Below are 17,446 nucleotides of genomic sequence, written 5' to 3' on the forward strand. Positions count from 1 at the left end.
TGGTATAATTAATTACATAGATTATCAGATGGTTGCATAGTATATAATTTATGCCCAAATTAATCTGATTATAAGAACAGTCTATCTGACCACAGAAAAAATATATAATAATCTATAATTACTAATCTAGATATTGTTCAATTTCTAGAATTATATGCTTGTTCTAAAGAACATGGTAAAAATAGTCTTCTGTGCTTGCTGTGTTTTGAGAGTGATCAGCAAACATATTCACAAATCATCTTTTTCCAGACTGTGGCAAATCCACCTCAGGAACTTTCCTATCCTACTGCTTTATGTACTATCAGTGTCCATATCCATTTATTGAGTTGTATAGGTAAGTATTCTGATTTTAGTTTTTATCTTCAAGATAAAAATGGCATTTCTTCATCACAGATAAAACATTTATTTTTTCTGTTAAAAAATAAAATGCTAGTATTCTTCCTTTGAAATATCCTCTAGAAGTTTCTTCTAATCTTTCTGTAATTTGGTAATTTGGTTTGGTGCTAAATGACTAATTAATTTTGTTTCTCATTTCAAACAGAAGTAACAACAGAAGAAACTGTTTCCAGGAGAATTATCCTGGTTTATATTTAGCCTGGATTGACCTATTTCAGTGTGCAGTCATATGCACCCTTCTACCTGGCCCCATCCTCCCTGTGAGCTGCTGAGTGCTCCTGCAGTCACAGAATGTAATGTGCATGGAAGAACTCTGATGAAAGACAGCAGACAAAGATTTTATGTCGGGTTCAATAGGAAACCAAAACAAAAAAAAAAAAATCAAGTAGGAAAAGCATATGACAGTAAAATACACAAATTAAGCCACTGTATTCCTGCCAATAATGCTGACAGAATATACTTGGTAACTCCCCATGGCACATGAGAGCAGTGGATGGTAGGGATATGGGTAACTTGAGAATCCACAAGGAAACTCAGCTGGAATTCACCTGGAAATCATGTTAGTCACAGCACCCGCCTCACATTGCCTCAGGGATTGACTTTCTAGCTTTTCTAGTGCCAGCACCTGAAAACAGGTTTTTGCTTTGTAGTTGTACTGAGATAAATGAGCTTCTCAGACATATTTAAGTCAAAACTACCCTCCCCCCTGGATTGGTTGGTGTTTTTTTTAGGATTTTATGACTGTTCTTTGACATCCAGGGCTGCCCTTCCCAAGAGCCACAAGCAGAAAATGTAGCATCTGTAATCATACAGCTCCCATAGATAAAGTTAACAATTATCTGAAAACATATGGAAAAAACATGCAAGCCAGAGATCCAGTTCAAAACTATTCTACAATTCAGTTAATTCTATCTCAAAGCAAACATTAAAATAGTAAGAATCGAGAAAGATGGGTATTTTATTCCTCTGAAACTAGGTTTTTAGACCTGGACACTATAGCCCTAAAGTACAGACAATCTGTTCTCAGCTAATTTTAGAATACAAAACCCCAAAAGAACAATTTGGAGTTTCAGATAGATTTACAGTACTCTGTATATATGTACTTTATACATTCCAGCATCATGACAACTGATAGAGAGTTCTTGTCAAGAAAACATTATTTCAGAATACAAAGACACTACAAAGCCATTATTAATGATAGATATTTAATATTTGTTTTTAATTTTCCTACTGTTTTTCCTTTGATTTCTTGTAGTGAGCCTGTTTGATTATTGGTGTGTTTCCAGACAGCTGTCACCCCACTCTGGCAACCTCCCTGGTTTTGAATATGTGGTGTAATTTCCAGGTTTGCTGTTCATACCTGTAATATATTGTTTGTCTTCCTAGATGAGAACAGTTTCATCTTATCCCCCATAAAGGCTATGAGAACTCATATAAAGAGGACAGTACAAATAATCTTTATCCATTATGATTTATTCTCTACAATACTTCATTAGAGGATAGAGTTCAATTATTTACACTCAGAAATTATTATATAGGTAGGAGGCAACCAAGTGTAATATAAAGAATTGGTCTGACGTCTCTGCACTGTAGGTCAAAAGAGGTCTCCTGCTTTAAGGAAATAAATTAACCAAAAAAACCACAACAAAACAACATGTAGTTCCTGAACACAAACAGAAAACAGCACTAATAGTCAGTGAAGACTGCAGAGATTTGTTAATGTACTATGAAAACAAATTATTCTGTGCAAAGGTTAAAATGAACTCTTAGATTTCCTTACAGATTTTCTTTATGTTCTGATAAATTGTAGATATGTGATATTTTGACCATATAACATTCCCAAACTGAAATGGCTTCAATTGAGATTGACTGTTGAACAACATGGAAAAAAAAAAAAAAAAAAGAACCTCACAGTGGAAACATTTCAACACTGACAGACTCCAGTGATCAAAGACATTCTCCTGTAGTTACTGTAAAACAAAGACATTTCATCATTGCAGTGAGATAATTTATCAGTTGTGGTTGTCATGAGAATAAGCCCTTCTAGACCAAAGGCACTTGCTTCTAAGGATGAGTTAATCCAGATCAAACCAGGTAACGGCTGCTTTGAGGAGTAGTTCTAACCAGCTGTCCCAGCCAAACAACCACAGAGAAAATCTCAGATCAATTGGCCACTGATTTTGGTTGTCCCCATCTTGAGGCAATTCAAACTACAGTTTGTGCCTAGTTTTCCTCTTTCATCCTTATGCATAGCTGCCATGTAATGATCTAGAAACGGGATTATTTCCTGAGACCACCTGTCCTTGCCATACATTTCTCTGAGCTGACTGAGCTATTGACAGTTCTCAACTGATTTCATAGCTGGACCCTTATGGGACTAAAGCTGAGAGGGCCTGTTCCTTAGGCAGCAGACCAGTGTTTCTGATCTGCCAGCTTCTCTTCTCACTGCAACAAGACAAGAACACAGTACATATTTAGAGGCATTTATGTTTTGTTTTTTTTTTTTAGCAGACTGAGTGGGGAAATAGAAGTGGGAGAGGATAAGACTTCCCCGGTCCCAAACCATCTGTCCCACTTCAGGCTTAAACCAACCAAGTTACTCAATCCTAAAATTCTGTTCTTTAAAAAAATGACAACTAACCCTCCCCACCCCACCCTTTAGTCATCCCCTAGTCAAAGAAACTGAAATCAGGAAAACACTATACACTGTTGAAGACACAGAACAGGGCAAACACCTGAAAAAGAAACAGGATAGTTGAAAAGCCTGGCACTGTATGCCTGCATGACCAGTCTCACCGAGCGTGCTCAGGGGTGAAGTTTTAGCACCATTTTTTTGCCTTTTTTTAAACCTTTTAGAAATTAAATTCTAACATAGAACACTTGAACAGTAATGAGTGTAGCCCTATGTATCATACTGTTTGACAGCTGAAAGGTGAGTGGTATGCCTGGAGCTGACCCCACCCTCCCCCATCACTACAGGCACCTGGGGGAGTAATTACAAACTGGAGTGGTTTGCAACGAGACTCATTTATTCTCAGCAGCAGAAAGTCACAAAACAATCCTTTCATCTTCAATTGCTTTACAACAACATCACAAGGGAAAAGTGGCAATTTGTAGGAATGACCCAATACAGAAGGAAAGCTGGGTCAATATTGCACCATTATCCAGAGGAATCTCCCTCACATCTCTCTCCTCCAGCAGAACTTAACCAACGTGAAGCAAAACGGCACAAGTTGTGCCTTGCTTCCCTAGGACCAGGAGCAGCACCCTGCAGTTCTCAGCTTCCTACCAGCCCTGTTCCCTGCCATACCACAGCATCATTTCAGGCTTCAAACACCAGCCAATTACAACACACAAGCAGCTCTAAGGATGTGTGCAACCAAACAGCTGTGACTCTGCTGTGCACTTCAGTTTTCTTCCCCAGTCATAACTGACCCTCGGAGAAACTTGGAAAACCAACCAACCAAACCCACCCCAAACTGTATTCTGAAGTCCAGTTATCTCATTGAAAGAGTGTCATAATTCAGAGTTTATGACATGCCTCAATGATGCTGCAGAACAACAACTGATATCTTCCTTTCAGAAGAGCATTCCTTGTGATCATCAACCACGGGAGAAGAAATACAGAATGCACACGAGTTTCATGCACCTTTGGTATTACAGATTTCCCCCACTCACTGCCTGGATGTAGCAATGACTAAGCCGAGTAAGATAAATCTTACCACCAAAACTGAACAGTGCCATTCCATAGGCCTGGAATAAACTGGAACGCTCACAGCCCCTACTCACAGTAGTCATACTGGCTAAAGTGGCTGTTCTATCAAAAGGAAGGTCCCCAAGACTGTTAGCTCAAACTGAAACAAATTTCAGTCACTGGTCTCACTTGTACAACCACAGTCAATGCTCTGCGAACCCCTCCCCAGCCCTAATCCTGTCTCTTACAAGTATTTGGAAACAAAATTTGGTCATAACAAAGACTGTCCAGGGACACTCAAGGATCTCTTCCTCTGTGTGCACCGCATGTGCCATGTCACTCTCTTACAGGCAAAACAGCATTGTACTTCATAGCAGGCTTCATCACCAAGAATCCAACCTACCAAGGATCTGAGCCTTAAAGGCCTCAAGGGTTTATTTAAATAATGGATTAATTTTTCACACGTTTTCTCTCCATGAGGATGGGGTGCTCTCAGGTGTTCGACCCTCCCCAATACCATGATGTCCACCCACGATGCATGGGGACTGCAATCAGCTCTCAGTACACAACAGATACCAGAGGTTAAAAAAAATTAGAAAGAACCTAAAAAATGTTTTGTTGGACTCCGTTGCCCAGGCTGCCAGGGGAATGCTCCTACTTGATCTGGGGGGCTTCCATAACAAACAACTCCAGTTTCCAGAGTGTCAGTAACACCCAGGAACAGATCAGTCCGAAGCAGCACTTTCGCTCCTAAAGGTCTTCTGCACCTCACGACAGTTCGTAGGCATGGAGCCCCAATCCAACTGAACCCCCGCTCGGAGGCAAGGCTGAGATAAGGCTTGGGCCCCTGAAGTCCTGTCACGCTCTCATCCTCCCCCCAGGTCAGCGGGAAGGCAGACTTGGCAACGGAAGCTAGCATCATAAAATGGTGCAGTAATAGAAGTAACTGGACCAGGAAGAGGAGGCGTCTGCCCCGATGATGTCATAGCCGTTGGCAGCAACTGGGGAGTGGGACTGGTCATGCAGCCGTGTGTCAGGAGTAATGATTGTAGAGGGGGGGGGCATGAAGGGTGCCATTCTGGAAACAGTGCTGGCGGGAGGCCATGTACTCTGCATAACTGATTGTCACCTTCTCACTGCGGTACCTGGGGGAACAGGCAGGAAAATAACGTCAGACTACGCAACACAGAGGGACTCGACATAAAACATTCACCCCACACTCCCCCCTTTAGCTCACAGACAACGACGACCAGGAGGAACCCACTGGTGTGAATAACCTATGTGAGCTTGAATTCGCTCCAGTGTCCCAAAAGATGAGTCCTAACCAAAGTGATCATAATTAAAGAGATGCCTGAGGTAGCACACAGGAAATAAATGATGGATTTGTATTCTTTTTATCCACACGCAATGGACCAAAATGGCATGGAAAGTTTGCTGGAAGAAAATTCAACTACAGTGATTAAATAATCAGTATTTCAGTATTGTTTACTTTTGTGGTTATCTCCACATTTGAAAAGGTAGTGACCTTTTGGTCACTAAAATGGAGAAATGGAGAGTGGGTAAAGAGAGATTTATTATAGCACATAAATGACTTAGTCCATGTTGCACAATCAGAATTTCCAAAATGTGAAGTTCCTTTGGAGAGACTGGAGTTTTCCAAGTTCTTCTAAAGCATGCTCAACAACAGCCAGCTACAAAGTGGTTGTGAGTTGCACTTAGGCCACACTATGTGAGATTTTAACAAAAATCTTCATCCTGTCATCTCCTGTTAAAAGAAAACCCTGCACACCCAAATGACCCAAAAAATGACCTGATAAATTAGTGTTTCTATATGAAACCAGAAAGTCCCAGTTTTTACTAACCTAAAGGGGGCAGAAACCAGTAGGACAGCTGGGGTTATAGAAAAGCAAGCAAATTCTGAAAACTGGCCAAATTTGAGTGTGGTTTGGTGTTAAGACAGCTGTCACCTACGAATAGCTACAGCATTCACAAGATGAGCACACTGAGAAAAGGAAGTTCACTGAAAAGATACTGAAAAAAATCAACCTTTTTAACTCTCAAAGGTTCTGCTTCTGATCTTTCACATATATGGTAATAGTAAAACCATTGACACTCCTCTTAGAAAAATGCCAACTTTGATCCTGCAAGGACCAAACATATTGTGCTTAATTCCATGTGCATTATATGCCTAACACATGGCATTTGTGATTTGGTCTTTCACACTACATCTCCTCTGGAACAGGCATAAAGACTTACATCAAGCACACATACTTTAAATCACCCAGAAAACACTATAAAGTAAAATTAAAAGACAACAAATACATCTACTTACCTGGTAAGTTTAATTGTTTTCCTAAAATCATTGGTAATGGGAGCCTTAAAGCCACCTTTCCTGAGTAAGGAGTCTATGGTCTGGATCTGATCCCAGTCTATTGAAAAATAGAAGCAAGGCAAATTTTTCAATATGAAAAATGTTTCAAAAACACAAGAGATGCATTAAAAGGACTCTTGACAAACAAACAACGAAACAGGAGACTCTGAGCTTTAGGAATCCTGGTGTTGAACTGGATGTATAAGGCCTGATACATGCACACTATCTGCACATGCCTACCCCTTTAAACTCATATTTCATGGTCTATGAAAAAGCAATTGCATTTTCCATTCCATGTCTTCTTAGAAAGGTCTGTGCCTCGCTACTGTTTCAGGGACCCCAAATTTTTTCATCATGTGCCACTTAGCTCCCTTGAAAATAAGAAAATACTTAGCTCTTTACATAGACAAACTGGGATTGATGCTCTAGTGATAGCACAGTGCACTGCTATGTGAGAGATCAGAGTTAAAATTCCTACCTTAGTCTTTTGCCCCAGAGCCAGGAGGATGCGACCACTCCACTCTGCTAGGTGGAGGAAAGGAGGAGGCAATATTTTGAGCAGTTACCATGGTGACCACTACTCTATTTGAGTGGGAAGTGTGCTCCAGAGGGGCTGTGTTTCTAGCCCTCCTCTGGAGGACGCTACTTTAGTAAGAATGAGGAGGAAAGTGACTCTCTCCTGTAGGTGCTGTGCAGTGTGCAGTTATCCTAGTTGGTGGGAGAAACATAGAAGAGGAAAGATGCAATGCTGAATGAGGCTGGAAGATCCATACTTTGAGATCCTCTATTTCTTCAGCCCTAAAACATTCTGGCACTAAAATACAGCTGTGCAAAGATATGGGTTGAGACAGGCCAGATGAAAACCCAACAGCAATCGTATCAGGTGTCAGTTGTCAAGATTAAGCCTGGTGGTTCCATGGCACCACTAAGAGGACAGCATTATATTCCAAGCCCCAAATGGATAGATTTTTACCCAGTTCTGTGACACAGTGTACTGGTATGTTTGGCTGCCATCTCAAACCCACCTTGTTCCTTAGCAACCTCAGGTAAATACGTGGCTGTGCGTTTGACACCTTTCTCATTGATGAACTCTATTCTGATCCCATGGATTCCAACCTATAGATGGAAATGAACAGCCAGATAAGAGGTGTTTGCTAGCACTGAGTCCGTGACTGAGTTGTCACTCTCACAACGCTGTGCTTCTCTCTCTCTGGACAGTTTGGCTTTTGCCTGGGTAAGGTCACTCTGCGCTTGCCTGGCAGGTCTCACAAGGAGCTCACTACCCTTCCCAGACAAGTTTCACCAGTGTCCCTGCCACTTCTCCTGAGCTAAGTCTTGTCAGTTTTCCATCTCTTGTGTCACGCAAAAGAGACAAAATCTCTGCATACAAGAGTGATGCCTAAAATTACCCAAATATAAAGACCATATATATATCCCTCTTAAGCGAAATACACGTCCATGTACAAGGTCCTAAAAGCCATTCATACCTTTGGTCTTAACTACTTTTTATTTCCAGTTTCTATCCACACCATCAAAATACTTCCCAGGTTTTTATACATATATTTCTTATTGGGCCAAGTCCATGAACCACTTTCATGTTTCTTTTATTCCTATCCATACCCCGCCCCCAACCAAAAGCATACTGCTAGGCCACCCTCTTCCTTCCTTCCTTCCTTCTAGTTTTCCAGCCCCATTTCTTCTATTCCCAGTCTCTTCTATCCCCATACACCCCTGGAATGAAGGAGATACATCACCATGTACTAACCCGAACCCGAATGAACGAGAGAGTGATGCAGAGTTCCAAATGCACCTGTTCTCACCTCCCAGTCCAGGTAGTCACTGGCATCCTCAAAGTTAGTGAGGAGGGAGACAGAGCAGAAGAGTTTGGGCAGCTCCTCGCGGGTCAGGGGGGGAAATCGGCTGTCCTTAAGTGCACTAAAGGGAAGAGAAGATACATCACCCAATACAAGCACCAAAATAAAGTGTCAGATGCTTAGTTATTCCCCTTTTGATTATGCCTGCATGAAATTACTGCAGAGAAAGTGATTTGCATCTCTCCCTAATTTAATGAACTGTAATACCAGTGGCAAGCTTCCTGATGCTGTCCAATGCCTACTGCAGGTAGAGAGAAATTATGTGCTACAGCTGTCAAAACTGTTAGTATGCAAGACAGATTTGACAGCAGCCTTAAAATGTCAACTGCAACTCACCTTTTGCAAAGATGTTCCACTGCATCCTCATACATCACCTCACTGTAACTATCATACATTCAGGTTTATTTCATTATGAAGCGTATTACAATGAACTATGTTGACCCAACTTCCTAAACTTGAATCCTTACAGATCTTCAGTGAAGAAACTAATTTCATATTTATTTCATTTTTGACAGTTACCTGGTTAATGTATATTCCCTGAGTCCTGAGTGAAGATTCATGGCTGAAAAGGTCCCGATGCAGCCACGAAGCCGCTTGTCTCGCCCCGTCTTCCACGTCACAAAGAGTGGGCTGAAAAGGCAAAAGAAAAGAAAAAGAAACTCTCCAGCCTTTACAGATACTTGGCTGCTAAGGGGAGACAGCCAAGCTATGAAAGAGCCCAAGGTATGAAATTCCTTTGCTTTCTCTCCCTCCGGTAAACCCCAGCAGGCAGGTGTGCTCACCTATCTAGCAAGAACAGAACTTCATGCCCACACCCCCCACATGCAAACCCCAACACTTCCCTCCACCTTTTCAGCACACGCCCTCCTCTCCTGCAGTACTCTGGAAGTCCTCCAAGGATAGCATCCTGGCCAGACTCTGTGCTGTCTTCTAATGAGTGGTTATTTGATCCCACTGAGTACCTGGCAGTATTGGCCTCACTTTGCAGCATCCACTAGTTTCCAGCATAGGTCATATAGAAAATAATGCAGATGATGCAAGTTAGTTCTTTATACTACCATTTCTATAAATCAGATTCACAATAAAAGCTTTTCTTTTTTTTCTTTTTAAGGAATGAAAAGAAATCCAGATTATTTTTTTCTCCCTGTTATCTCCATAAAGATCTGAACTTTAAGCAATATGATAGAATATGATTTTCTGAGATTAAAAAAACATTGACAGGAGTTTTGAAACATCAAGACTGATTTGACAACATAGCTCAGACACTTCCCTCAAACTCTTGAAGCTCTTGTAAGCAATGTACTTCTGCAGCAAACCTTACAAAAATACTAAGATGTTCTGTTCAGACAACAAAAGCAGCGTGGAGTGTGAATGATTTCTCAAACACAGCAACAGAACTTCTTATGTCTAAATAGTGAGAAAATAATGTAAACTGTAGTAATAAATCAATGACCAGAGATGGTCCTCAGAGCAACAATGGAATGAAATCCATCACAGCATAAATCCATCTTTCAGGATCTAGTTACCACCTCTGGCCAACAACAAAAGCACTGCCCAAAAGAGTAATTAGCCCTTGAGTGATAATTGTGAAGGACTTTGCCCACAGAGGAAATGGAAAGATCCTTCCACATCCAACAACAACCTTCTGGCTGGCTTGACCAAAACAGGGGATTTACTGTTCTAGTTATCCAAGAACACTTCAAGGCACTTGCAGAATAGAATTTCTCTAAATTTTCATTTATATATCTCTCCATCTATCTATCTATCTCTCCATCTATCTATCTATCTATCTATCTATCTATCTATCTATCTATCCATCTATCATATGTCAAATGAGCTAACAGAAAAAGAGTGTAAGAAAATACATTAGGAAACTTAAAAAAAAAAAAGATACTAAACTTACACAGGAGATCTCTGAGAAACACTACTGTCACAACTTTTATTAGATTAAGGTAAATGTCCACTAAAATTTTTGAAAGTACTGCTCAGTCCATGGGACACTCACCCCAAACAGAAAAGGCAAGGGAGAACATAAAAACCATCACTCATAGAATAGAAATCTAAGTAAACTGCCCTTCAATGCAAATTGCAGGTTCACATTTTCTATTTACCTCCTTCCCCTTCCAAAGGGAAACAAATCCCACAACCCATCTTTCCACTGAGCTGCAACACAGCTTTATGCATCTATAATAGAAGAGATATTATCAGAGGGGAGAGGATAATTGCATTCAGAAGGCTGTATATTTTAAAATACCTTCAAGCACATTTAAAACCATTTTTCATTGTGGTCAGGACAACAGAGGCATAAAAAGAGATATGATTCTGTACACATAGATAAAATTTCACTATTTTCACTGCAGAGAAGATGATGTTTCTGTCTCTGAAGAATAAATGCACTCAGCAAATTGCAGGTGCAGCTGACAATAAGCCCATTGTTCCAGAGCCCCTCCTTGAAAAGTGTTATTTCCCAGATGTACTGAGAAAAGTCACAACAATCTTTTGTCCATGTTCATCCAAGAGCATTTACTGGTACTTTGCAGCCATATCCTCAGTGGATTATGTCAACTGTTTCTTCCCCAGCGACAACAACCCACTTTATATGTGTTTGATGAGGGTTTTAAGGCTGGGAGGGGAATTTCAGCAACTAAAAATTAGGTTCATCAATTGCAACTAAAAAGGGAATTTTAAAGTAGAAAAATACAGTTTTTTCAGACCAGGGTTTAGCTTGTACTAGGGAAAAACCTGTTACAGAACAGACCTTATGATACAAGTATCTTATTGTCTTCCACTAGAAACTTCCATGGTATAGCTTTAGCACCAGCTTGTAATATCTACTATTAAAAAAAATCAGACTGAAGTACAAAAGTGGCAAAAGTAACCAATGAACTACTTGCACAGGTTCAAAATTGTAACTACTTGCAGTACCCTGAATTGTAACGGGGATATTTCCTTCCTTTGCCAAGTTAATTCAGATGTTACTACAACTACAGTGCCACGGTCTCTCTATTGAACTGAGACCATCACAGCTAAGACTGGAATAAGGGAACTTTATTTCATAGATATCTAACAGCTCCATAATTCCAATCAAGAGTGTTGTCCAGGTGCATATCCCCTCAGGCTGGTGACTGAAATCAATGGTAGTTTTCAATCCATAAATGTAACTTCCATGTTACACTGTTACATTACACTGTTTTATACCAAATCCTGACCTTCACACCTGCTTTTATCATAACTCTAAAAGTTCAGTTTAAAAACCAGTTTAAGAACAGGCTGTGCCTCTTTCTATTCAATCAACAGTCTCTTCTCTGTCTGTTCAGAGAGACTCCTGGTATAAACCTTTGTTTTGCCCAAAAATCTCTCACATTGATATTAACTATGTCAAAAAACATTAATTATACCACAAAAGGCCAAAATGCAAATTATTTCTGTATTTTCACTCTGCTTACTCTTGTACTTGATAACATTTGAAGTTTATTACAAGACTGTCTCAAATGGAGCAGTTCTTCCTTGTGTGCTGCTCTCCAAGACAGCAAACCCCATGCTGTACCCTGGGCTACATCCAACTATTTCCTGGGAGCAACAGCATAAATGCTGAAACACAAGAAAATCCAGGTAAGCATTTGCTGACAGGGGAAGAGAAGGGAAGGGCTGGTTATGCTTTGTTGGTGTGCTGGTCTAAAAGACTTGTAATTATGAGCACAGAAATAACCAGTGAACAATTTTTAACTTTTCAAATCTGGGCATAAAATTCAACCAACTGCTATTCCCCAGAGGACATCTTTCTTGAAACTAGTCAACAGAAAAAGCAACAAAATCCAGCCAGAAATCTCCTCTGACACCAAAAGAATGCAGCTCTATAAAACCATCTCTCTTACCGGCTCAACAGAACAACAGCAAATAACCCTTTGCACTCCAGGTGACAAAATTATAACAGACTGACATCAAATGTTCTAAAGGCAGCCCACTTAGTGCAGGTATGAATACCAGACATACTTCAGTCTGGGGAGTCCCTGGAACTATTTGATATCCTAGTCCAGAGCACTTCTCTATTCATTTGTATTTACAGCATAAAACAGCTTACTCTGCGGCAGCATTCAGAACATGTATCCATAATCCAGCTGGAATAATAACTGCATGGGGGCACAACCTACATCCACCCTGACAGCAGAAAGGTGGGCAGACACTGAATACACGGAAAGAAAGTCCTTGACCTGTTTAAGCCACTGTTCCTTACATCAATTTAAAATTCATTAGCTTAAATTAAGGATGTCAGCAACTTTTTATTTTATCTGTTGTTCTGGAGGAGGCCCCGGAGGAGTGTCAGAAGGTCCATCTGTCATTGATCTTTCCCAAATAATTGTTTCAACAAACATTTTAACAACATTAACATTTCCACACCTACACAGTCAACCTTCAGATAAACATTAGCTAAATCTCACCAAAGTGAAGCATCTTAATAAATCCTTCCCCTCGCTTCTGCTCATACAAATCTCCTTTCCTCCTAACCTTGGTATCGTCCTTGAAAGTTAACTCTCTTGGCAGGGCTGGGCTCATGGTTGGACTCAAAGGTTTTTCCAACCTAAATGATTCTATGATTTCTCCCCACGTTGCCCAGCTAGTACTATCTCCCTAACACATCTTCTATAACTTGTAATTTTTAATTCCCCTCCCTATTAAACCCATTCACTTGGACAGCTGAAAACTTCTTTTGAGTGTCCTTGCCCAATCCTCACCAGCCCAGCACTTGTTTCAGAATGAACTGGAAACTTGTTCCAACTTCTTACTTTATTCCCTTTCCATTTGCTTTGCAGAAGAAAGTCTCTTCCCTTCTCCAAGCCAGTGTCTCACATTAGAAGCTGGAGCTTCTTCAAATTAATGATGTTATTTAACTGGTGTTTCAGTACTGTTTTGTAGGTGGCACCGCTCAGTTATTTTTTTGCAGGGGAATCTACTTACAAGAAGGGGACAAACTTAACCAGAACATTACCATGAAATGGGTTTGCACTCCTCCACAAAGAACACAGTGCCTCATGGAACACATCGACTGAAGAAGCACCACACCTCTTCACACTTTCTCTTTCTGCAGAGCTAAGCATTTTCTCTCTGGAAGGACACTCTTTAAAGCTCACTCACCTCCACCAACAAACAACACTTTAATCTTTTGTGCATTTACAGTGCATCCTTTTGTCTCCAGCAGATAAAGTAAGGAGCAGAATATCCCCTCTCCTCCCTGCACACCACTCTTCCCACTCCCCAAAGGAAACCCCTCACACCCTTCTCCAATCCATCACAGCTCTGGAAGCTGTTTCCCAGCTTTGCTCCCACATAAGGATGTACTCACTAGGGGTCATTGGTAAATCGAGGAAGCCGTGGCTGAGGGAACCCGTAGAGATGACAGTAGAGTACATCAAAGCAATAGCAGCACATCTCTGCTGTCACCACCAGGTTCTTGGTGCTGTTGGCAGTTCCATTGGGCCGAGTAAGTGGGCTCAGAGCTCCTGAAGTGGGATTCATTCGAGTAATCGGGGAATTTCCTGGGCCCAAAGTCAAGTCAGATACGTTCTCCCTTCCATTATTCCCATCTGTATGCTGGTGGTTCTGAAGAGGACCTGAACTGGAGCTTGGTACAGTTGTGGTCTGATTCCCATGACTGTGCGTTCCACTCCCAGACAATTTGGGCTTCTTCACCCCACAACAGCCAGCTGCCAGCTTGGGCTCAAGTGGAGGAACGCAGCGTCTTTTTCCCATCCTGCTTCAAAACTCGCTGCCTGGAGCACTGCAGAACCCTGGCATGGAGGGGTGGGGAGGGGGGAAAAGTATTACACAAAGAGTTACAGGTGAAAAACCAACAGCTGCTTCCTCGCTTCTGTTACAAACGGAGGAAGAAAACCCTCCAAACCACGGGACCAAATACAGCACTAAAGCCAGTTCAGCAGAATGGGTGTTTCCAGAGATAAATTGGAACAGCATGGACACAACATACATGCAATCATACTTTCCAAGGTATTGAACACTTTAACAGGTGACTCATCACAAAAAAAAATGTCACCAGACTTCCCATAAAAAGAACAAAACAGTGGGAAAACAGAAGATAAAAAGACTTGGGACTACAGATATGCCCAATCCACTACTTTTCCTGCTCACTCATTCCTCCTCGGTCAATGCCTGCACCAGTGGCAAAAAAAGTGCATTTCCTTTCCTCATTTCTGAGAGAAGAATGACAGCAGCCCAAAATGACACCTTTGGGGTTGGGCTCCCAGGGGTGTTGCCCTTGATTTAGCACTGGCAAGATCAAAGAGGAGCTAAAAGCAGTGAAACCACCATTTTCTAAGCTACAGACTATTTTCCAGACCACAAACTGGAATCTGCATTTATTTTCTGGGACTGGGTGAATGAATACAGCTCCCAAATAAACATGCAAAGGGTACAGACAAGATGTGCATGACAGGAAGAGCTGAAGCCAGCACGGTCTGAACAGAGAAAAGTGATAATAGCAGGAAACAGGCATGGTATAAAAAACCCCCAGCAACCCAGAACAGCGTTTTGCCTGCAAAGATGAGAATATTAGAATATTAGCCCATGCACCACAAGAAGGGGCAAAACAAACACAGGCAGGAAAGGCTGTGCAGACAGAGATGAACAAACATGATAAGCAAGGATTACAGGCCAGTGGCAGGAACTTAAACGCCATCATCACCATGAGACCTGAATACTCCAGGGGGAAGAAAACCAGGCTGTCAAATGGGGTTCAAAGCACGGGCACGTGAGTCACAGAGAGCACCACGGAGGGATGAAGTCGCACTCAGCTCTCGGGAGTCCCAGGGAACTCTGTGACCACCAGAGCAGCCCTCCAACCCCCCCAAGCTGAGAGCACAAACACAGTACTGGGGGGGGGTGAGGGAAGACACGCATTGAAATTCAGGTTGTGACAACTCCCTCCCTTCTCCGCACGTGCAAAGGCAGTATACTTTGTTCACGAAGTTTCATCGGTCACAGCAGGAGACACAGGATTCAACTGAACCACAACTGGTGTAAGGGGTGCTGAGAGGTGCACTTTGCATGCCTGCGGGGCTTACTCTGCTTAAGGATCCTCACCTCAAAGTTTTAGAAAGACCATAAGGAGCAATTTACAAGACCTAAAAAAAATTACAGTTTTTCCTTTGATCTTTACTTTTGCAATAATAATAAAATAATAAAAAAATCCCACAAAACAAAACAAAAAAAACAAAAAAAAAAAAACCAAAACAAAAGAAACCAAACCAGGCAAAAGAAAAGCATAACTTGACAAAGCGACCACGTAAATTCTCCAGTGCCTATTAAAAGTAACCTGCTCTGGCTCTATGAGGGTGCTGAGCGTTACGAGCCTTCCCCAGTTACCCCTGACGGCTCAGCCGCATTGGGGAAGATAAATCATTATTTATTTATTTGGAAGCACAACACTTCATTCAAGATCGGAGACGTGGCAGGGACAGGGTGTGTGTGGGGGAGCTTCCCCCTCTTCTCTGCAGCACTGGCCTAACAAAGGCGGCCGCTCGGCTGCAGCCCCGCTTCCCGGGAGCGCCCCGCGGGCGGGCGGGGGCACACCGGGACACCGCGGCGGCGGGACGAGCCTCGGGCTCCCGCACACAAACTTTGCCGGGTGTTCGGGAGGGGGGGGTCCCGCAGCCCCGCCGGGTCCAGCTCGGGGAGGCCCCGGGGACCCCCCGTGCCCCTGGCCCGGCCCCCCAAGCAGCACCGGGGCCGCCAGGGGGCGCCGCGGAGCGGGACCCCCCTGCGGCCTCCCCCAGGCCGGGGCGGGCGGGCGGGCGGACGACGGGGCCCCGCCACCCCGGCCTCCCTCACACCGCCGAGGGGTCACCCACCTCCTGCACCCGTCCCGGCTTCTCCTCCGCCTCAGCCCCGCCGCCGCCGCTGCTGCCCCGCAGCCTTCTGCCGCCTCATGGGGCCATGGGCCTGGGCGAGGCACCCCGGAGAAGCGGGCCCGGCGGGCGGGGGAGCGGACAGGGCCCGCCGCGGCCGGGGCTTCCCGGGGCGGCCGGAGGACCGGAGCGAGGCCGCGGGCAGGTCCGCCGCTATCCCGGCAGCCTCCTCCTCCTCCTCCTCCTCCTCCCGGCCGTGAGGTAATGAGGGACGGACACTCATAGTCCGCCAGCCTCCCGGCGGCGCCAACACAACCAAGGCCCCAAGGCGGCCGCTCCGCCCCACGCGCGGAACCATAGAGACGCGCGCTTCCGCGCCCTCCCCGTCACGTGAGCACCGCACGTGCGGGAACAAACAGTTCCGGGAACGGGGACGTCACTCGGCAGCAGTGCCGCGCTGCTATTGGCCAGCGGGGCGATGACGCCATTAATGGGAGGGGGCGAGGCGGGGAGAGTCCATTGAGCGGCTCGAAGTGGGGGGAGTCTTTCCGCTCCCTCCTGCCCCCCCTCCGCTGCCTGCAGCGTTGGTCCGGTCGGTGTGAGGGGAGAGCGAGGTTCCGGCCCGGCCCTGAGGGAGCAACAGCTCCCGCTCGTTATTTAGTTATAACTAAGTAACTTTAGTTACAGCCGCGTGTAATGTAGTTAGGGCTGGAACCACAGATAGCATAACGGCACCAACGCAGAAATTACTTTAGTATTTCCAGATGCCAACAGGGCACCCTAATCCTTCCCTCAACCCTTCACAGCGCCATAAAGACCAAATCACAGAAGCAGTTACTTCGTCAAGGGTTTCAGGACATGGTTAGAAGCTGCACCCAACAGAGAATTCCCTGGCAGCGGGTGGTTTGGGGGCAGTGGAGGGGACAAGGGCTGTTGTGGCTGTACCAGGTGTGATTGGTGTAAATAAGAGACGGGATAGAGAAAACAGCAGCGCTCATTCCTGATTCCCTTCTGACAACACCGGTGGAACACCTGGGCAAGAAGAAGAGCAACCTTTGCATAGCCCAGAATACCCACACTGCACATTGAACCCCGAGAGACGAACTGGCTGAACCCTTTCATGTTTGCAAAATGGAATTTATGCCATTTCTGATCTCAGCTGAAGCAATAAATAAGAGGCATAAAAATGTTAGCTGGAGAAATCTGAATGTCAGTGGATCTTACTGTCTCCTATGGAATAGAATCACAGAAT

General features: G+C 43.7%; 1 protein-coding gene across 2 annotated transcripts; it reads right to left on the bottom strand.

The window, feature by feature from the left end:
* Window positions 1-1,851: 1,851 nt before the first annotated feature.
* AMMECR1L (AMMECR1 like) lies at window positions 1,852-16,278 on the bottom strand. 2 transcript variants are annotated; one of them, XM_062499455.1, is made up of 7 exons: window positions 16,198-16,276; window positions 13,677-14,121; window positions 8,855-8,965; window positions 8,282-8,396; window positions 7,487-7,577; window positions 6,423-6,519; window positions 1,852-5,235 (listed from the first exon to the last, which is right to left on the bottom strand). In XM_062499455.1, exons 2-7 carry the CDS (start codon window positions 14,081-14,083, stop codon window positions 5,124-5,126), a joined length of 933 nt encoding a protein of 310 aa, XP_062355439.1. In that variant the 5' UTR covers window positions 14,084-14,121; window positions 16,198-16,276; the 3' UTR covers window positions 1,852-5,123. The 2 variants fall into 2 exon arrangements, with proteins under 2 accessions (XP_062355439.1, XP_062355440.1); XM_062499456.1 differs by lacking the exon at window positions 7,487-7,577 and having other exon boundaries at window positions 8,227-8,396; window positions 16,198-16,278.
* Window positions 16,279-17,446: the final 1,168 nt, after the last annotated feature.

Source organism: Cinclus cinclus, chromosome 10 (assembly GCF_963662255.1).
Source record: "Cinclus cinclus chromosome 10, bCinCin1.1, whole genome shotgun sequence".
Taxonomy (NCBI): domain Eukaryota; kingdom Metazoa; phylum Chordata; class Aves; order Passeriformes; family Cinclidae; genus Cinclus; species Cinclus cinclus.